The sequence below is a fragment of the Theropithecus gelada genome, chromosome X (genome assembly GCF_003255815.1).
Source record: "Theropithecus gelada isolate Dixy chromosome X, Tgel_1.0, whole genome shotgun sequence".
Classification (NCBI taxonomy): Eukaryota; Metazoa; Chordata; class Mammalia; order Primates; family Cercopithecidae; genus Theropithecus; species Theropithecus gelada.
In genome coordinates, this window is record NC_037689.1 from 9,801,546 (window position 1) to 9,824,326 (window position 22,781).

Below are 22,781 nucleotides of genomic sequence, written 5' to 3' on the forward strand. Positions count from 1 at the left end.
ACCAGCCTGGGCAACATGGCAAAACCCTGTCTCTACTAAAAATACAAAAAGTAGCTGGGCATGGTGGCATGTGCCTGTAGTCCCAGCTACTCGGGAGGCTGAGGTCAGAGGATCACTTGAACCCAGAGGTTGAGGCTGCAGTGAGCCATGATTGTGCCACTGCACTCCAGCCTGGGTGACAGAACGAGACTGCATCTCAATTTTAAAAGACAGATGTACAAACTTATCAATGTAATTCACCACATTAACAGATTAATGGGAGAGGGCAGGGTGGGGGCATAACAGTGATTGCAAGAGCTCCAGCCAGCGGGGATGACAATGGGCGTGTACTCAGTCTTGCCCTGTGCCTGGCGCTGCCCGGTGACTGAAGACTCATCTCACCTCTCCCTCATTTAACCCTTTGAGGAGGGAAAGTTATTACCCTGATGACAGATGAGCAAAGGGAGGCACAGAGGGCTGAAGTCACTTGCCCACCGTGTGACCCAGGGCAATTTAGTCCCAACCTGTGTCGCTCCAGCCCCTGCTCCTGTCCACCCTCCTACCCTGCCTTGACTACAAGACCTGTCTAACGTGGGCTCAGGAGGAGGGCAGTACACACGTTTTCCCCAAAGCCTGCACCTACCCTGCTTGGCAGGCATCAGCTCCCTTTATGAATGGGGAACCAAGGCTGGTGGAGGGCAGGTGACTTGCCCAAGGTCACACCACCAGGGCTTGGGGTTCCAGGCCTTTATGAGGCCCACCAGGCCCCAAAGTCCATATGTCCTGGGCTATTGTGGGTGTGAATGAGGCCTGAGGGGAGATGGACCCCAACATCTGAGGACAAAATGGGCAGGTCCTATCCATCCCGAGAGGCCCCGCTCTATGGCTGGTGTCAGGGGCACACGATAGAGGATTCCCCACCAGGCGATCTCCACAAACAGAAGTCAAGACCCGGAGCCCAGAGATGGTTCTGCAGGAAGGAGGCCGCCTACACTGTGTGGTTCACACCAGGAGGCTGAAGTCTCTGCAAGCCTGTGCGCAGGACTCTCAGACACTCACGCTACTCCCACTTCCCACTGCACTCTGCTTCACTTTTGAGGTCTGTGCGTAAGTGTATAAAACCTAAATGTATGGGGCGAGGGGGTTGTTGTTTTTTTTGAGACAAGAGTCTTGCTCTGTTGCCCAGACTGGAGTGCAGTGGTGTGATCTCGGCCCACTGCAACCTTCACCTCCTGGGTTCAAGTGATTCTCCTGCCTCAGCCTCCCAAGTAGCTGGGATTATAGGCGCCCACCACCACGCCCGGCTAATTTTTATATTTTTAGTAGAGACAGGGTTTCCCCACGTTGGCCAGGCTGGTCTTGAACTCCTGACCTCAAGTGATCTGCCTGCCTCAGCCTCCCAATGTGCTGGGATGACAGGTGTGAGCCACCACACCCGGTCCATAAATCTGTTTTAATGACGATGAATAAATTGCACATCCATGAACAGTCTTCCAGGTCAAGCAGTGAACCATTATTGACATCCCAGAAATCCTCCGGGCCCCTTCTCAGCCACATCCCTCCCTCTGCCAGAGGTGAACGCTATCCTGACTCTGGTAATCAGCCCCTCGCTTTTCTTTACAATGTCACCACTTAGGTGGTAATTCATGAGTTCTGCCTGCTTGAGAACTTCGCATAAATGGATCAGTGTGGAAGCTTTTGTTTGGCTTTTTGTGATTCATCTGTATGCTTTTGTGCAGTTATGGATCTTCTATTCTCATTATACAATATTCCATTCTGTGAATATACCACAATTTATTTAGATGCTTATTGGCACACCTAGTTTTTCTTAATGTATTCCAGGTTTGAGCCCTTCATCAGTTATATATGATTCCATTATCTCCTCCCAATTTGTCACTTGTGTTTTCACTTTTTTTGTTTTGTTTTGCTTTTATTCATAGCAACCTACTACATAATGTTTTCACTCTCTTTGTGGTGTCTTTTGGTCAAAGGACATTCCTAATTTTAAAGTCACTGAATGTTTCATAATTTTCATTTATGGTTAATGTTTCTGTGTCATGATGGAAAATTTTGCTACCATGAGTATACGAAGGTATTTTGCCTTATTGTATTTTTTTTTTTTTTTTGAGATGGAGTCTCGATCTGTTGCCCAGGCTGCAGTGCAGTGGTGCCATCTCGGCTCACTGCAACCTCTGCCTCCCGAGTTCAAGCGATTGTCTCATCTCAGCCTCCCAAGCAGCTGGGACTACAGGTGGATGCCCAGCTAATTTTTGTATTTTTAATAGAGACGGGGTTTCACCATGTTGGCCAGGCTGGTCTCAAACTCCTGATCCGCCCACCTCGACCTCCCAAAGTGCTGGGATTACAAGAGTGAGCCACGGGGCCTGGCCCTGCCTTATTGTATTCTTAAAGCACTTTGGTTTTGCCCTTCACATTTAGGCTTTAAGCCCACCTAGAATTATTTTTATTTGTGTTGTAAAGTAGGGATCCAAGTTCATATTTTTCAATGCAGGTAACCAATTGTTGTATTTATTCAAAATCCAATCATTCCCCCACTGATCTAAGACACCTGCTTGGTCACCAGTTCTGTGTCTACACATGAGTGTGTCTCCACTGTTTCTGAGATCAAGAGTCTTTTATTGGTCTACTTGTCTACTCTTGTAAAAAATATCGTGCCATCTGAATATACCACCACAATAAGTATGTGTCCTGGCTAGTCTTGGCACTTCTACATAAATTTAAGAATTAATGTGTCATGATCTGCACACAGGCAAAATTCTATTGGAATTGTGGTTGGATTTGCATTGAACCCACAAAGCAGTTTCAAGAGAACTGACAGCTTTGCACAGTGGCCAATGAAGAAGGGAAATGAGGAGAGTGTGGTGTCTTGGGAAACCAAGTGAAGAAAGGGTTGCAAGGTAGAGATGATCAACTATGTCAAATGCTACCAATATCCCAAATAAGATGACGTCTGAGACTTAACCGTGGCTATAACAATGTATCTTCAGCAGTTTTGCCGAAATGGTTGGGCAAAAAAGATCTGACTGGGGCTATTTCAGAAAGGCATCATAGAAGAACTGAAGAAAGCTTGTATAAATATTTCTTTCAATAAGTTTTGCTGTAAAGGGAAGTAAATAAATATGTGGTGTTTTATTTTGTTGAGCAGTTTTTTATTTGCATGCAATAAATATATATCTTTCTTTCAAACCTTCTGGGCTTCCTGTTTTTAGCAGAAATGTGATGTCTGTGGACAACAACTGTGCTACAAAGTACTACAGTACGTTAACTCCTCTTTCGTTTCTGAGGCCTTCCTTATCTCAGGGGCTAAGGGGTCTCCCTGCTGGTGTCAAAGGCTGTTTTTTCAGTAACCTCAAAACCTTGTGGCTGATTCACAACTGATGTTCCCACATCCACAGGAGACCACAGGTACCACTGCAACCATGTGACTGACACCAAACCCTCATGTGGCCGCCACTCTTCCTCCCTGGCTCCCACCACCACCATCCAAATACACACCAGTAGGGTCCCACAGGCAGAATGTGGAAAAGACAAAGAACCATATGGATTAGGACCACGAGGTGAGGAGACACAGATCTTCAAGGACAGACATGTTGAAGCAGCAGCAGGCGACCACGTCCCACTCCCAACTCCCCACTGTGATCCTCCCACAGAAAGTGACCACCCTGCACACTCATGCCCAAACAGGAGAACACTACACCGCAAGACACTGTTTCTCATAGAGCTCTATTGTGGCATATAATAATAGGTACTCTATATAAATTAAATTAAAAATAAAGCTCCAGCATGTTGCACAGGTTGGCTGTTAATAAATATATCTCTGGGTAATTGTGCCCCAAGACCAGCTCACGACCACTCTCCCTCGTCCAGAGAATTATACAAAAATAAATACAGGCTCAGGGGGTAGGGGGAGGACATGCCCAGTTCCACTCTAAAAGTTCCCCTCACTCACACCATCTACCCATCCCCTCGTCTCCACTGGGGTCACCACAGGGAGCCCTGTGTTAACTGGAGAGCTTGGGGATGGGAAGGCCTCTCTTTCAGTAGAGCATTCTCAGAAGCAAAGGACCCAGGTCCCCTCACTGCACAGGCCATGTATCCCATCTCAAGCCTCTGCTGATCCCACAAGCAGAGCCTACGAGAACCAAGCCAGAGAGAGGCACAGCGCAAGCACCAGGAGGGACACACCACTGTTCAGAGCCACAGGGACCACCACTAGCCCAGCCAGGACCCCCAGAGTCTGGGTCAAGGGCCCCCGGAGCTGAGGAGGCAGTGCACACACACATTCTGCAGGGGCTGCTAGGTTGGGAGACCTCTTTGGGGGTTCAAGGCTTGGGCCTGCATCCTTTTCATCCTGGGAGCTCACATGAGGCCTGGCTATGCTAGAGAGACAGACTTCGGCCCCCAAAGGACTGAGTAGGGTGGGATTTTGCCCCTGCAGAAGGACAGGAGAGGCTGGCTCCTTGCCAGATATGGGATCAAAGCTGCCTGCCCACTCACTGGTGACCTCTATCTGGGCTTCTGTCCCGGCCTCCCCCAGGTACTCGGTCACCCCAGCTATCACCCTATTCATGTGCAAAGAGCTAGTGTCCTTGCCCATCCCTTTCTCAGGATCCCCAGTGAACTGACCCTCTGTACCCAGAACCACAGGGCCGTCACATCCTGAGCCCTCTGCCCATGGGAGCCACACATCTCCCATAGTGGCTACCACAGAACGGGCCCCGGAGAGGATTTCCGGAGGCGATTCCTTGGGGCTGTCCCCTTCTGGGCTGGAGGGTATGACAGAGAGCCCCTCTTCACCCTCCCCCTCATCATCAGGGTCTTCGGTGTCCTTGATGAGCTCCACGCCACGCCCCAGCCGGGCATAGTGCAGTGTGATCTCCTCAGCCAGGGCGCTGTTTAGGGCCCGCTCAGGGCCAGGCCACTTCAAGATCAGGTCGCGGTCCGTCAGTATGCCCAGGGGATGACTGGGGGATATCCCTCCATCTGTGGAACCCTCCCCCCCACCCCCCGCCCCCCCCGCAGCCACAGCAGCCCGTAGGCGGCTCAGATGAGACAGGTAGAGCTGCTCCAGCTCCTGGTCAATGGTGTCCTCACCGAGCAGCTCCTCTGACCCACTCATGGCCTCCAGCCCCCCTCCATTCTCACTCGATACTCCCCATGTGGCCTCTGCCTGCTGCTGGCTGGGCTCCAGGAAAGGCCCGGTGGCCCCCTCGCTCGCATCGGGCCCTGAGGCCTGGTCTCTGGGGGAGCCACCCAGGCCACAGAGAGGGGAGGAGGGGGGAATCCTGATGGCCGGTGCCTGGAGGACTTCTGTAAAAGCCACAGGAGGACTGCTTCTGGGGACGTCACCTTCTTCTGCGGGGTTGCCAGTCAGCGGAACATCAGAAACCTGGAGCCATGGCCGGGGCGAGGGGGCAGAGAAAAAGCAAGGGAATGAAGCAGAGGAGGGGATGGAACAAGCAGAGACAGTAAGAAGTGTGACAGCCCACAGCCAGCCCCACAGGGGTTTCTATATAAAAACACCTTAAAGCACCCTCTGTCACTGTCTAGACTCCAAAGACTGTCATCTATGGTAAAATAACACAATTAGATGCAGTAAAACGGGGCTTCTTGCAGATTATAAAGCTGAGGAATTTGGTGGGTGTGACTATTTGGTGAATGATAATCACTAAACACTGCTGGCTTACCTTCAAAACAGAGCCAGTTAAAATAACTAAAGTATGAGTAGCCAGGCACAGTGGCTCTCATCTGTAATCCAAGCACTTTAGGAAGCCAAGGGGGGCAGATCACATGAAGCTAGGAGTTCGAGACCAGCCTGGCCAATATGGTGAAACCCCCTCTCTACCAAAAATATAAAAATTTAGCTGGGCATGGTGTTGCGCACCTGTAATCCCAGCTACTCAAGAGGCTGAGGCAGGAGAATCACTTGAACCCAGAAGGCAGAGGTTGCAGTGAGCCAAGACTGTGCCACTGCACTCCAGCCCGGGCAACAGAGAGAGACTCTGTCTCAAAAAAAAAAAAGAGTGTACGTGGATTGTTTGTAACACAAAGGATAAATGCTTGAGGAGATGCATACCTCCTTCTCCATGACGTGATTATTACGCATTGCATACCTGTATCCAAACACCTCCATAAACATATACACTATGTCCCCTCAAAAATTAAAAATTTATACATTTTTAAAAATTAAAATGCAAAAAAAATTCCCAAAACACAGTCGGGATGTCCATATGAACCCATGATGTATCATCTTCTCTTTTTAAAAAAATTATTTCCTAGCTCCATCTTTTGAAAAGGCCTAGAAACAATGACCAATCTAGTAGCAGCAAGAATGCTGAGCCCCCAAATCTTGGCCTTTGAATGCCACTCTCCACTGAAAGGAACCAGTGCTCCTTAAAGAAATAGCTGCTTCTGGCCAGGTGCGGTAGCTCACGCCTGTAATCCTAGCACTTTGGGAGGCCAAGGCGGGTGGATCACCAGGAAGGTAAGGAGTTCGAGACCAGCCTGACCAACATGGTGAAACCCTGTCTCTACTAAAAACACAAAATTCAGCCGGGTGTGGTGGCATGTGCCTGTAATCCCAGCTACTCAAGAGGCTGAGACAGGAGAATCACTTGAACCCAGAAGGCAGAGGTTGCAGTGAGCTGAGATTGTGCCACTGTACTCCAGCCTGGGAAACGGAGAAAAACTCTGACTCAAAAAAAAAAAAGAAAGAAAGAAAGAAAAAGAAAGAAAGAGAAAGAAAAGAAAAAAGAAAATAAAAGAAAGAAAGAGAGAGAGAGAGAAAGGAAAGGAAAGAAAGGCAAGAAAATAAAGAAAAAGAAAAGGAAGAAAAGAAAAGAAAAGCAAGAAATAAATGGCTGTTTCCAGGCTTGGGGCAGGGAGAGTACAGGATGAGCCTAGCACATATTGTCATGGAAGATGTGAGAAAGGCTCACAGAATGATGAGGACGTGTCAAAAGGACAGAGGAGCCCATCTCAATAAGCTCCTACTAGCCAGGGGTAGTTCATTTTAAGCATCAAAAAAACACACAAATAAGTGCAATGGATTAAAACTCATCAAATATGTTTAGAATTCATGAGTTCATAATGACACAAAACCAAAAATCCTTTTATTGGTCACCTTTGGAGTAGTACTTCTCTGAAAACTGGTAAATAAAATGGAAAAAATTAAATATTTACACTGCTTTTTCTGCACAAACTATATCTCAAAGTAGCCAAATAGCTGGTGTGGGACAGTTTTTCTTTAAAGAAGAATTCTAGCTAATAAAGGAAGTGGGAATAGTAGAATTAAATAGAGTTAATTCTAGTTAATTTAATAATAAAAGATTAAATACATTCATTTAATACAATTAATTTGATAAATTAAATTTAATAAGATTACATTAATAGAATTAATAAATTAATAAAAATGGAGTAAGAAACGTATTTCCACCTGGATGTAATCAGCCAGACCCAGACTGGAAAATTCTACAGGACAAGCAAAGTTTCTTCAACCAACAAATTGCAAAGAAACAAAGTGGGGGAGATTTTTAAAATCTAAAGAGACACATCAATCAAGTGCAACATGTCAACCTTGTTTGGATCCTAAAACACTTATGAGAGAAGGAAACTTGAACACTGACCAAATACTTGATGATACTAAGGAATTACCGTCTATTTTCTGAGGTGTGATGATAGCATTATGGGGTTAAGAATTCTTTTTTTTTTTTTTTTTTTTTTTTTTTTTTTTTTTTTTTTTTTTTTTTGAGACGGAGTCTCGCTGTGTCGCCCAGGCTGGAGTGCAGTGGCCGGATCTCAGCTCACTGCAAGCTCCGCCTCCCGGGTTTTTACGCCATTCTCCTGCCTCAGCCTCCCGAGTAGCTGGGACTACAGGCGCCCACCACCTCGCCCGGCTAGTTTTTTGTATTTTTTAGTAGAGACGGGGTTTCACCGTGTTAGCCAGGATGGTCTCGAACTCCTGACCTCGTGATCCGCCCGTCTCGGCCTCCCAAAGTGCTGGGATTACAGGCTTGAGCCACCGCGCCCGGCCTAGAATTCTTAATTTTCTGGCCAGGCGTGATGGCTCACACCTGTAATCCCAGCACTTTGGGAGGTCAAGGCAATGGATCCTGTCTCTACTAAAAATACAAAAATTAGCCGGATGTGCTCGCTTGAACCCAGAAGGCAGAGGTTGCAGTAAGCCGAGATCACGCCACTGCACTCCAGCCTAGGTGACAGAGTGAGACTCTGTCTCAAAAAAAAAAAAAAAAAAAGAAAGAAAGAAAGAAAGAAAGAAAAAGAGTTCTTAATTTTCTGAGATACAAAAAGAAGTATTTATGGATGGGATGATGTCTGGATGTTTTCCAAAATAATTCCAGAGGGAATGGGAGGGAGGAGATGGGGTATAGATAAAATAAGAATGGACATGTGTTGATATTTACTGAAGCTGAGGGATGGTATATGTAGGTTCGTTATACTATTTTACTTTTATATATGTTTGAAACTTTTTGTAATTAAAAAGTTCACACACACACACACACACACACACACACACACACCCCTCCAAAATGTCTCTACCTCCCCTACCTACCATCATACTCGCCTGGACCACTGCAGTGGCCTCCCCTTCACAGGTCGCCAGTTTCCACCCTCGCTCTGACAGTCTATTTTCCAAGCAGCAGCCAGAGGGAGGCTGTTAAATCCTAAATCAGATCACGTCCCTCCTCCGTCCACAATGCTCTTGCAGCTCCCCCTCACTCAGAGTAAAAGCCAAAGTCCTCACCATGGCCTGTGAGGTGCCACCCAATCTGTCCTCAGCCACCTCTCTGCCCTCACCCCGCACCACTCTCCCCCTCCCTCATTCTGCCCCCGCTGCACTGGCTTCTACACTGTCCCTCACACACGTTAGTCATGGCCTCACCTCAGGAACTTCACACTCACCTGGGATGTTCTTCCCTTAGTTATCCACGTGGCTCACTCTCTCACCTTCCTCAGATCTTCGCTCAGATCTCACTAATCACTAAAGCCTTCCCAGGCCACCCAATCTAAAGTTGCAACCCCCTGACCCAACAACACACACACACAGTCTCTCACCCACTCCCTATTCCTTTATATTTTTCCTTATCACTCATCATCACCTAAAGTACCATACATTCTATTATTTTATCATGTCTCACCCTACTAACACATAAGCCCCCTCGAAGAGCATTTTTCACTTCTGTAACAGTGCTTGGCACAGAGCAAGCACTCCATAAATTTTTGCTAAATTAACAAATGACATTTCCACAAGCCCAGGTGAGTAACTGCATTCTCCCCCTCCCCCATCGGGTTCTGAGTTTTGTGCCCTCCCTCTAACCCACAGAGGACCCAGAACTAGTGGGCCCCACCACCCAGCCCAGCAATAGTTACACTGTGAGCCTCCTATTGGGCTGTCCACTCCAAGGCTGCAAGGACCCACTTACCTGAAGTGTCATCTGGGGCCACGGACGGAGAGGGGTGGGGGCCACCAGTGGACCCACTGACTCCTGGACATCAGGATGTTCTGCTAGAGGGAAGAGAAAGGCAGCATTGGGCAAGACAGGCATATAAGTAGGTATGGTTTTGTTAAGAAAATCTGCCATCCTAGCCAACTGGCAGTTTTGCCTCTGAAGCTTTCTGTGACAATCTAAAGCAGAGGGTGCCCCTTCATTTTTTTTTTGAGATAGAGTCTCACTGTGTCACCAAGGCTGGGGTGCAGTGGCACAATCATGACTCACTGCAGCGTCAACCTCCTGGGCTCAAATGATCCTCCCACCTCAGCCTCCCCAGTAGCAGGGACTACGGGTGCATTCCAGCATGCCCGTCTTGTTTTTTCTTTTTTTTTAAGAGATGAGGTCTCACTATGTTGCCCAGGCTCCTCTTGAACTCCTGGCCTCAAGCAATCCTCCTGCCTCAGCCTCCCAAAGTGCTGCGATTACAGGCATGAGCCACTGAGCCCAGCCTTTTTCATTTTTATAGAAAGAAAAACAGTAGGAAGAAAGACATGGTAAATACAAGCTAAAACTTCCGAAGCTGGCCAATTGCTTACCCACGGCAGGGGTGTTATCATCCATGTTCTTCGTCTTCAGTTCCTCCTCAGCAGGCCTGCGGGGCAGAAGAGAGTACATGGATCTAATACCCTGAGAGGTCACTTCTGCCACCCACTGGCACCTTCTGAGCCTCTGTGCTAGCCCACCTTCACCTGATAGCTGCTGTTTTCTCTTCTGCTGCCTTTGGTTATCCCCTCATCCTAAAAGTCCTACAGCCTCCTTATAGAAAATTCACAAAATACAGAAAAGTCTAAAGAAGCAAGAAAAACAATCACACATCAGCCAGAGACAACTACTGTTACCATTCTGGGAAATTTCCTTCCAGATATGCTATGAAATCATTTAGATTCTACAGATATAATTTCACAGCTAGCTTTGTCCATTTAACAGTAAGAAACATCATTATATACTTTTGCAAACATTTCAAATGGCTGCTTAATACTCATATCATACCATCCCCTTCCTACTGAGCAGCTAGGTTCTTTCATTTAGAGGTCGCAAAGCAAACCAGCAAACAGCATTGGGCATAGTTTTATCGACACTTGTATCATTTCTTTAGGATATATTCCTGGCTGTGGAAAAAGAAAAGATAGAAGAACCCATCTTTTTGGCTGGGCGTGGTGGCTTACACCTGTAATTCCAGCACTTTGGGAGGCCAAGGCAGGCAGATCACTTGAGGTTAGGAGTTCAAGGAGTTCAAGACCAGCCTGGCCAACATGATGAAACCCTGTCTCTACCAAAACTACAAAAAATTAGCCACGCATGGCGGTGCACACCATAGTCCCAACTACTTGGGAGGCCAAGGCAGGAGAATCGTTTGAACCTGGGAGGCGGAGGTTTCAGCGAGCCAAGATCGCGCCATTGCACTCCAGCCTGGGGGACAAGAGTGAAACTCAGTCTCAAAAATCAAACAAACAAAAAAGGCCAGGCGCAGTGGCTCACATCTGTAATCCCAGCACTTTGAGAGGCCGAGGCAGGTGGACCACCTGAGGTCAGGAGTTCAAGACCAGCCTGACCAACATGGTGAAACTCCGTTCTCTACTAAAAATATAAAAATTAGCTGGGCGTGGTGGTGGGCACCTGTAATTCCAACTACTTGGGAGGCTGAGGCAGGAGAATCGCTTGAACCTGAGAGGTGGAGAGTGCAGTGAACTGAGATCGCACCACTGCACTCCAGCCTGGACAACAGAGTGAGAGATCATCTCACAAAAATAAATAAATAAAAAATAAATAAATAAAAACCTTTTCTAAGGGCAGGCGGACAAGATTGTGAGGCAGAGGAATGCAAATGGAGACTGGGAGGGAGGTCACAGAGGCCTGGGTCCCTATGCTAGCCCTCCCATCCCCGTATCAGCCTGGCAGGTCATTTCACCTCCTCACTCATAAAACATAAAACAGAGCCGCGGGGAGTCAGGATGTGCACTAAGCACAAGGCAGTCAAGAGGAATGAGGACGGACAGGTAGAAATCAGGGCCTGACACACAGCAGGGATTGAATCAACTGTAGATATTTATGGGTCTTCTTCCTCCTTCGCCAGGCCAGTCAGATCCCTGAGTGGCATAAGCCAAGTAAATTTCAGGTGGGTCCTCCCAGGGGTGGGATCTCATCATGGAGAAGTCACTGTTCTTATTCTGAAAATGAGTATCAAGTGTCTACAGATTAAGGCAAATGAGGGAAGCATTGACTAAAACATGTTCAGAGATCTGAGAGGAGCTGGGGCGACTGCCTACACCTTTTTCTTCCTAAGAGGCAATGTGACGTTCTTGATACTTCTGGCAATGGATGAAACTTTTTTTTTTTTTTTTTGAGATGGAGTCTCGTTCTGTCACCAGGCTGGAGTGCAATGGCGTGATCTCACCTCACTGCAACCTCCGCCTCCCAGGTTCAAGTGATTCTCCTACCTCAGCCTCTCAAGTAGCTGGGATTACAGGTACCCACCATCACAGCCAGCTAATTTTTATATTTTTAATAGAGACGGGGTTTCACCATGTTGGCCAGGCTGGTCTCAAACTCCTGACCTCAGGTGATCCACCCTCCTCGGCCTCCCAATGTGCTGGGATTACAGGCATGAGCCACCCTGCCTGGCCTGGTTGAAACTTTTTGAAAACCCATAACCAATTACCTTCACAGAAACAGAGTATCACCATCTGACCCCTACATAGTACCTACTATGGCATTACACATTGTTTTAAGTGTTTCACATTTTTTTAAATAAGTTTTTGGGGTTTCTTGGTTTTTGTTTTTGTTTTTTTGTTTTTTCTTAGAGATGGGGTCTTGCTATGTTGACCAGGCTGGTCCTGAACTCCTGAACTCAAGCGATCCCCCCATCTCAGCCTCCCAAAGTCCTAGGACTACAGGCATGAGCCACGGCGCCTGGGCAACATGTGTTAATTCAATCCTCACAACCACCCTATGAGACAGGTACTTGTAATCCTCTGAAGCAGGCAGCACTATTGTCTCCATTTTACAGAGGATAAAACAGAGGCTGAGTAAATGGCTCAAGGTCACACACTTCACATCACAACCCAAGCCTTCTGGCTCTTACCCAGTCAGCTGCTGCTTCTTGGATGAGGGAGAGGGTCTTACCCAACCCATCTCCATCCTTTCTAGAAGTAGACAGAGGGAGGCATCAATACCAGACAAGATCCCTCCCTCCTCCTTCATGCAGGCTTTTCTTCAGACCTGCCTTTGCCCACATTCCCCGTTTCCCTACCTCCATGGGCCTGGGACGTGTGTGGCTAGGAGGCCACTAGACACAGAGTGGCTGCAAGAACTGCTTTCTATAAATACCCTCAGGGAAGACGCTTTAACCATATATATGGATCTAGAGTCTAGAACTCACAAATCCCACCAGAGGTACTTGAATCAGAATACTACAGGGTCTAGGGTGGGTGACTCTGGGAGCCCAGGTGCCACCCCCCACACATCACAGATGAGAAAGAGAGATTCAGAGCAAACCAGCTTGGTCCCACACCAATCCCCTCCGTGGTCCTAAAATCCAAGTCTTTGGACTTATGTCTCAACATGATTTCTGCCAGGCTGCACTGACTTACTTCTTTTTGCTGCCATAGTCCCTCACGACAGAAAACATCCTCCCCTTAGGATCTTCTAAACTAAGCCTCTTCAAGAAGGCCCACAGACAGACAGAAAGCCAGCCCTCCCACCTGTGCGCAGTAGCAAGCAAGCCTTCTCCTCCATCTGGCCTAGTCTGGACATATATTACAAACAGGCTTCTAAAAGCCACTAGAGTCATAGATGTGAGAGAGAAAAAGGAGAACACTCAGGAAGCAGCCAGCCAGCAGGAAAAGGACTCCACAATTCAGTTGGAGGAAGGAGAAGAGAAAGAAAAACAAATACACAATCAATCCCTCAGCCCCCAGAGCACCCATTCCATGGCTGAGGAGGGCGAGAACATCCAAAAAGCAGGTCACGCCACTGAGCCAATCCCAAGATCCGCAACATCGGCAGAAGCAAACAAGTCATTCTCCAAAGTCAGATATGAAAGCAGAAAGCACAAGCATGCATTGTTCACCTCCTCCACCATGGGCCCCTCTCATTGACATACCAAGGCATTTGAAAACCTTCACATCCATCCTTCAAAACAACACCCTTCCTTTTTACAAATGCAAAAACTAAAACTCAAGGAACTGCACCTCTACACTCACTGACTACAAAACCACGCTGGTAACAAACATCCCAGGAGGGCTCCACTTTGAAGAGAGTTTGATATTGTGGGCTTAAAAAGAAACAAGTATCTTTGAACCGTCTTTCACAGTAAAAACTCAAGGGCAGCTATGACTTCAATCAACATGAGGATAGTAAGAGAAATCAAGTACAAATGTATACTGACTCACTGATTGGTAACAGAGAAGAGGGGTTCTTAGAAAAATGGGGAGGGAGAAGATTAAGAACAAAACTGTACCTGCAGTATGCCTGCTCGTTTTCAAGAAGGAAACCTGTTCTTTTGGCACCAGCCCCACAAGTACCACGTGGCATCCCCTCAAGGGCAGTGAGCCATAAGGGCCAGGGCACACAGATCTGGGAAATCCTGGACATGCATCATTTGGGTGCTAGTGAGCACTAGTCAAGCTGGTGTCGCCTAAAAGGGGCCATTTCAGGCCTGCACACCAGTCTCCTGGGCGTACGAATTCCTCCAGCCATCAGGAAACACAATGGCTGCCAAGCTGATAGTCCCCGAGGAGACCAGAGGGTGAGGATTTGGAAAGAGATGGTGTTGGCCCCAGCCTAGGCCAGCCGAGAAAGAACAGAAAGGTGAATCGCCAGTCACAGAGTGAGCAAGCAGGTGAGGGCTGACAAGCCCTGTGGAGAAAAGCAAAGCAGACTTTCAGAGCAGTCACAGACTGCCATTGCCACCACCACCCAAGTCCTCTGGAGCAACCCCAGCATTCATGTTTTCAAAGAATTTTGCCAGCCCAAAGTGGGTCAGGTGCTGAAACCCAAAGGGAAAGTCAGCAGACCCCGGCTCCCATGTAGTCAACCTGAAGATAACGCTGACTTTCCGGGGGGACGAGTGGCTTCAGAAACCTGCCGCACGATACTCAGAATTGCAGTTACCCTGAGCCATCTGCTTTCTGAAAAGAACAGGGCTTGAAGGTGGCTGTGAAAGCCACCAAGTTATGTGGGGCACTGCTTTGCCTTCCCCAACAAGTGTGTCAGCCTCAACTCTGGGACTTGCAGGCGATCCAGTGGGGTAGAGGGAGGAGAGCAGTTTCTCGTGCCATGAGCTTCTTCAACAGCCATGACTTCGGCCATGACCCATAGTAAGAAATCCATTCTACATCATAACCCAGCACATCCACACATGTGTAAAGAGACATATAAATAACTGAAAAACAGTTGTTCTTTGAGTGAAACAATACTTACCTTTACTGCATGTGATGAAACACTGGCATTTCTTATGCTATTTCCTTCTTTTTAATGCTTGTTGAAACCCAGTAAATTGACTTCACAACTCTAAGGGTTAGGATCTGCAATTTTGAACAATCCCAGCTCTGCCACCTATCAGTTGTGTGACCCGGGGCAAGATACTTAACCTGTGCCTCAGTTACCTCATCTCTAAGGAGGGGATAATACCTACATCAGTAAGTTGTTCAGCAGATCAAAGAAATATTTGAAAAGTACCTATAAAGCGCTTAACAGTAACCCCCTCCAAATTTCCATTGAGGGAAACTGAAGCTCTGAAAGGAAAGCAACTCGCCCTCCTTTACCAGCAGTGTTGCCCTGCTGGTAAAATGCATCGCCCAACCTGGTACAGTAGCTAAGAGCTGGCGCACTAGAGCAGGACCACACAGGCTTGGATCACAGCTCTGCCACTTTCTTAGCACGTGGCCTCAGGCCTATGTCCTTAACCATAATGCCCTACCAAGTTTTCTGTAGCATAAAAGAGGATCACGTTCACATTAATTCCTCACTCTACAGACAACTAAGATGCCCCCTGACTTGTCCCGTTCAACTCCGGTTATTCTGGTTTCCCTGAGGCTGCCAAATTGGATACCAGGTTGGATCCCCATCCCTTCAGTTATAGGTGCACTGAAAGACAGTGGGCCTTCCTGTGCATCAGCCCTGGTGACGGACCCTGGAGACACCATGGTGAGCAAACCCAACTAGGAAGCTTACAATTCAGTATGGAGGAAGGCATTAAAAAAAATACTCAAACTCATTCTTTCAACAAATATTTATTGAGCACCTGCTAAGTGCCAGGCACTGTGGCAGGCCTGCAGGAATACAGTGTTGAATGAAAGCAGACCATGTCCCTACCCCTCACGGAGCTTACAGTCTAGCAGGGCAGAGAGAGTCATCCAGTAACCCCCTAATAAAGGTCTAACTACAAACTGCGGTCAGTGCCTTTAGAAAAGGAAAGAATGCCCTAGAATAAGGGTCCCTGGCCCAAACTGCAGGGTCAGGCAGGGCTTAAGGATGCTGAAAAGCAAAATGAGCAAGTGGGGAGGTAGGGGAGTGAGAGACTGCTTGGGAACCCTGTGGGAGAGGTGATGAATGCAGTCCCCGACAAGGTGAGTTTGAGGAATTATTTGGGCCATCAGTCAAGTGGAGACGCCAAGTTTGGATACATGAAGCTAAGGGAAAAGCCAGGAGAAAGAGAAGGGCCTGAGAGTTAAGAGGAAAACCAGCAGAGTGTGGTCTCAAGGCAAGGGAAGACAAAGTGTTTCAAGTAGGAGTGGTCAACCACTTCAAGAGGAAAACCAAAAAACCACCTGCAGAATCTGGCAGATGCTGGGGGCTAACCCTTACATGGGGTGAGCAAGTGCAGAAGGCAAGTACAGGCAACTCTTTGCAGGGGTCGGCAGCGAAGGGGAGGGTGATGAGGTGTTGGCCAGAAGCAGGAGGAGGAGAAGGAGGGGTCAGCGGAGACACAAGGGATGCTGGCACCGGTAAAAGTCAATAGAGGATCAAGCGAGGGCAGCAGAAAACCTGCCAGGAGAGAAAAGGTGACTGATGATGTCAGATTCTAGAGCAAGTGGCAGAAACTGGGACCCAGAGCACAGGAGGGAGAAGTGGCCTGAGCAAGAAGGGACTCCTCCTCATCTGTAACACAGGGGAGCGAAATCAGCGTGCAGACTTGGGGGCCGCAAGTTATAGGGAGTTCCATTCTTATGGCTTCTGCTTTGTTTTTTGAAGCAGGAGAGAAAGTCTGAAGATAAAGAACATTTGAAAGAGTCACTTGAGAGGAGAAACAAGAGTGGATCAGAAAAATATAGAACTGCTAGGCAGGGTGGCCGATGACCCTCTATTGGTGGCGATGCTCATCTGCTCTGCCACGGGACATTCTCTAACCAAGCTTAGCACCTGCTGGGCTGATGAGTGCTACGAAAAAGCTGGGGGCCTAAGGATGCTGGGGTAGACAGCTCCCCTGGGGAAGTCCTCTTAGAACTGAGGGATCAACACTGGAGGAGAATGCAAGGGGTACGGAATAAAAGTTCCTGGTGAAGGAAACAGCAGGGGCAAAGGCCCTGCAGCAGAAAGGAGCGAGGCCCTTTGGAGTAACAGAAAGACCACGGTGACAGGAGCTCAGAAAGAGCACTGGTGTAAGACTAGAAGCCAGTGGAGGCCAGATTGGGGAATGGGACGGGAGGGTGCTTGAAGACCATGGTGAGACTTTCTTGCTCTTTACTTTTAAGAGGAATAGGACACTTCCGAAGGGTAGCGTCAAGTGCCAAGGAAGATCAGGAGGGCTTTTCCCCACACCGGCCCTAGGACTTTGGACTTTGGGAGCCTCAGTTTGCTCATCCAGGAAAGAGAAATTTAAAACCTCTACTTCACAGGGAATGTTGTCGGAATTAAACCAGACCTTGCATGAAAATACAGTACTCAGTGAAGTGCCTGGCCAAGAGCAGGGGCTCAGCCAGGTCTCATACAACAAATCCTCTGTACCGCATCCCACAAGCCCTGTAACATCTTAGGACCACTCTGCCTGCATCTCTTTCCCTGCTGGAACCTAGCACTGTGCCCAGCACACAGTAGGCCCTCAATAAATGCTTGATTAATCATCTCTAAGCTTTAGAGTTATCAAATGCCTGGTCCAGCAACCCAGGGAAAACAGAAAGCAGCCATTTGGGTTTCTGAACTATATCCTGATGGCTACCACGGACTTCTCCCATGCCCTCACCTGATGTGGCTGTGCTCAGTGCACAGTGGGCCTGCAGCCAACATTTCCTAAACAGGAAGCCCTCTATGATAGGGCTCCCACAGGTAAGGGATATACCCTGAGATCCTCCACCATTTCCCAAGAGGGGTAGGTCGCAAAGGGTGGCTAGTCTTCAGCAGCGCTGCAAGTCACTGGCAGCACACAGGTTCTAAAACAATAATATGTTGAAATGTACTCGCCAAGAAAGCCACCGACCTACAAAAAAACCCTTATCGCTGATCTTGCAATGAGCACCAACCTCCCCTTTGCAAGAGCTGAGATCGAAAGATAAAGAAGCTATCAAAAAGCCATCTGCCCACTTAAAATAATATCACAAGTCATGTTAGGAACCACAGACCTGGGGCCAGATACCAAAACAATTGTCTGAACAGGCTGCTTCAATTTCTCCTTAAAACCACCCATGTATGTTAAAAGAAAAACACCCTCTCCACCCACCTTGGCCCTGCAAGGTTTTGATTTCTCTGTTCTCTGTCTTTCACACTCTTTAAAATGACCAAACTCCTTTACCCAAACTGTCGCATCTTACAGACAGGGTTCCCATGACAGCCGGCGGGGATGACAGCTTGGGAAAGTGATAGAAATGAAGGTGGCTCTGGGGCACTGGACCTGCTCAGTATCTTCATCCGGGTGGTGGTTACACAAGTGCATACATATGTACAAATCCGCTGGGCTATACATGGAATATCAGTATACTTTACGTAGGTATACCTCAATAAAGCAAAAAAAGGTAAAAGGAAAACATGACATGCTGGGAACACCAAGAGTGAAATCCAGAATTTGCCCTGAATCATGCCAGGCTTTCTAGAGGATCAGTTTAAAAAAAAAAAAAAAAAAAAAAAAGATAGAAAAAAGTAAATATACATCCCTAGCATTTCTTCCCTGGCCCTGTCACTCACTAAATGAGAGGCTTTGAGCAAGCTGGCTCACCTCTCTGAGCTACCTGTCTCCCCTCTACTAAATGGGGATAATCATAGCACCTACACAACACAGCATGCACAGCAGGCCTCATGGAGAGAATGGATCTGATGTTCATAGCACAGAAATCCGTAAATGCTGGCCAGTTATCTTTTGCAGCTACCACCATGCTTCAGTTACCTTGCCTATGTTTGCTGCATCCAATCCAACCATGCAAAGTGACTGTCATTCCCCTTAGCAGAGGAGGAAACTGAGGCAAGGCCACACAGCTGATGGAGAGGAATCCAGGAAACTGTAGGTGTGGCTCCCTAAATACTGACACCAGCTAACATCTGTATGATACTACTTTAAGCCAGACTCAGTTCTGAGCATCTTTACTCATATCCCGTAAAGTAGGTGCTATAATTCTGCTTTACAGATAAGGTTCCTGAGGAACGGTGTAGTTAAATGTGTTGGCCAAGGTCACAAGGCCAGTAAGTGGCAGCGCCAGGATTTGAACCCAGGAAATCTATGCCAGAATCCACACTCTTAATGCTGTAAGAAAAACCATGCTGCCTGTCCCCTTTAAATTTAAGTCTCAGATTATGGTGGGGCTCACAGGTGGGTGAGTGGGTGCTTGCCTGCCTGCTCAGTTACCCAGGAACATCTGCCCACCAGCCCGGAGTTAGACCTTTCTGAACTACTCACAGCCTAAGGCCTTACCAGAACCAGCAGAACCCACAAATGTCTCACTGCAGCCAGGGGCTTCTGACCGAGCATATACATACAAGGTCTAAAAAGCATTTTCCCATTTCCATTTCCAGTCCTCCCAGGAACAGGGAAATGTATGGATTTTAGGGAGAATCTAGTGATCCTGGGCCAGACTTAGGGTGACCGCAAAAAGAATCAGGCCCAGCTGCTGCCCTTAAAGAACTCATAGCTTGATAGAAGAAACCTAGGGAAATCTTCTACCGGGGCCCCCTGGGGTATAACTGATTATTTCTCCCTGTCCCTGAATGATCACAGGTAGTGTGGCAAAAAAACAAGGGACAAAAACTTCAAGTCCAGTACCCATCTGGTTCTGTCTCTCTGCCAAAGCCACTGCTTTCTTGTGAGAGCACGGGCTCAGCTCCTCGCCTCCACAGGAGGACTCAAAGTAGATTACAGCATAAGAGTAGAGTGCACAGGCTTCAAGGTCAGACATGGGTGAACTGGAAGAGCCAGGTTGACACCACTGCCTCAACCAGTTTCTCCACCTCTGGAATCCTGGTTTCCTGCTCTGTCAGAAAGAAAATCTGCTCTATCCCCCACTGGCAAAGCCCTCAGTCCACACTACTATGTCACTGCAGTTCTCTCCACTCCCAGCACACTGCTGATCATTCACACCAACCTCATTTCCACCCCAGGACCTTTGCACTTGCTGTTTCCTCTACCTAAAACACCCTTGTTCCATATATGCACATAACTGTTCTTCATCATTCAGGACTTAGTTTAAATGATAGTTTAAATGAAACGTCCTCAGAAAAATCCTCCCTGTTCCTTCTTCTACAAACTCTACCCTACCTCCCCACCGTATCTGCATAACTCTTCTTTATCATCATTCGGGACTCACCTCCTCACAGGCCCTCCCTTTAACAGCATGTCTAATACAGTCATTCCCTCCCAATCTATCCCCTTACTCCCTTCAGCAGCTTTGTCCCTATTTATCCTATCTGCTTCCTCCCTTGTTTTTTCAAACTGTCTCCCATAGGAGCCTGTATGAATCCTTGAGGGCAGGGTAGATGTCTGTCTTGTTCAGGGCTTTACAGTGGAACTCAATAAATGAATGAATAAAACCCCAGTTAAAACAGTGCCTAGCACATGTTTGACCTCCATCACTCTTGGACTAACTGACTCAATGCACCCTCCTCCCTGTTCTGGAGAGCAGGCCTGAGGGGTTCCTGGGCCGGAATGTTTGTTCTCCATCCCAGACACAGCCCTGCGTTGGCGGAGGTGGCGCTGGCTGACATTACCTGCGCCTCACCGGCTTCATGCAGCTCTTCAGCTGCCTGGCCTCAGCCTCCACGGGACCCTGGCACTCGGGCTGTGGCTCCAGCTGCTGCTGCTGGGGCAGCCCTTCCGCATCAGCGGGTGAGGGAGCGGGTGCGATCCGGAGCAGGACTGTGTAGTTGCGGCCGTGGTTGTTGGCCCAGAAAGTGCCCTCGGGGGTCTCATAGCGCACCACGAAGTCGAGGCGCGCCCCATCGCCCGCGCCCTCAGCAAAGGGCAGCTGGAAGGCAAAGCGGTCAGTGCGGCCGCCGTCGTCGGGCGAGGAGGCAGACGCCTGGCCGGGGCCCAGGCCGAGCCCCGGATCCAGGATGGGATCTCCTGCTCCTGTTCCTCCCGCTCCTGCCCACGACGGGCTGCGCGGGACGTAGCGCGCTGGGTGGTCGCAGAAGGAAGCCCAGCCGTCGTGTGAGGCCCGCACGTGCACCGCCTTCTCGAAGGAGCGGTTCAGCACGCGTACCAACCCGCGCAGCACCGGCGGGCGGCCCCCCCGGCACCCACACCCCGGCACCCCCGGGAACCGCTCCGGGAGGCGGCAGCAGCGCCTCCAGCTCCACCATGACGCGCCCCAAGCGCTCCAGACGGCCCGGCGCGGGCGGCAGCGAAAATGTGGGGACCAGGTAAAACCCCCCGTCAGCGGGGACAGGGCACAGCGGCGAGGGCTCAGGGCCAGCCTCCTCTTCCTCCTCCCCTTCATCCCCATCCTCGCCATCGTCGTCCTCGTCGGCCCCGCCGCCGCCGCCATCTTGCCCGGCCGCCGCCGCCATCTTGCCCGCCCCGGGCCCGCCCCACGGCCGGTAGCGGCGCAGCTGCGCCAGCGGCAGCCCCAGGGCCTCGTCGGCGAACAGCACCCTTCGCGGGGCCACCGCCGCCTCGACCGAGGTGCGGGGCTCACCCGCGGCCGGCGAGGGGGGCGCGGAATGCCGCAGCGGGGGCTCCACAGGGGCCGTACGCGCCATATCGGCGGCGGCGGCGGCACCGACGGCACCGGCGGCGGGACCGGCGGGGGCAGGGCCTGAAGGGGCGGGCAGCCAATGGGAAGGCCAGCGCGGAGGGGTACGGCTCACGGAGGCGTAGGCGGTGAGATGAAGACAGGTATAGCAGAGGGCCAATAGGGAGCCATACGCGGATGACGTAGCAGCGAATTGAGGGCCGGAGAAGCACACAGCCAATGGGAATGCCCGGGAGTGGGCGGTGTAGGGGGGCGGGATGATCGAGGAATCAATGGAGAGGCCGGAATGGGGGTGGTGCGGAATCCAGGATGAAGAAAGCAGGAGGAGACAGCTAATGCGGAAGTCTGAGCGAGAGCGACATGTGGGCGGTGGGAAAAGTGGAATGGCTACAAGCGATGAGGGCAGCCGGGAACGAACGCAGAGGCCCACAAAGTGGGAGATCCCGCGGGTTGCGTAGGCGGTGGAACAGAAGCTAGAGACAGAGAACAGCCAATGGAGAGCCGCGCGCGGGGTGACGCTATAGCTGCAGCAAGCCAATGGGAAGGCTTGTGAGCGTGCACTACGGCTTTGAGGGCGGTGCCAAGGCGGAGCTAGCCAATAGGAAGGCTAAAAGGAGACCAAGAGGCGGGTGTGTCAGCGGTCACGGAGGTGGGACCATAGGGGGTCGAGCCAATGGAGGTGGAGGCTGAAGGCGGGAGCGAGGACGAGAGATGGCGGATAGCCAATGAGGGAGCCAGGGTGAAGGCGGTGAGACCATAAAGAGCAGTATGGGATGAACCAATGTCGAGGCTAGAAAGTGCCTCGGGGACGGAGGGAGGGCTTGGAGGCAAGACGCGAAAACAGCAGAGCCGACGGGGGCGGTGTAGGTGGTGTGAAGGGAGGCATGAGTAGCCAATGAGGAGGCCGGAGGGGAGGACGCTGTGTAGGCATAGTCTGAGCTATTGGGTGGCCGGACAGCAGGACCAAAGAACGCAGGCAGCCATTAGGAAAAATGTGCCTCTCAGGGATGGAGTTACCCTCTCCCTAATCCTCCGTGACTCCCCATGGTCCCAGGAATACCCAGAGCCTCTGAAGGCCTAGACCACACCCTGGTGCATGACCTAGGAAAGAGAAAAGGACTCTCCTGTTGCAGTTAGTTACTTACTGGGTCCTCCC

General features: G+C 49.6%; 1 protein-coding gene across 1 annotated transcript; it reads right to left on the minus strand.

Annotated features, from left to right (window-relative positions):
* Positions 1-3,127: 3,127 nt before the first annotated feature.
* Positions 3,128-21,650, minus strand: PPP1R3F (protein phosphatase 1 regulatory subunit 3F). Its single transcript, XM_025372336.1, is given in 5 exon segments — positions 3,128-5,389; positions 9,444-9,526; positions 10,049-10,104; positions 20,640-21,163; positions 21,165-21,650. Coding segments are annotated over 5 exon segments (2,388 nt in total). The 5' UTR covers positions 21,633-21,650; the 3' UTR covers positions 3,128-4,132.
* Positions 21,651-22,781: the final 1,131 nt, after the last annotated feature.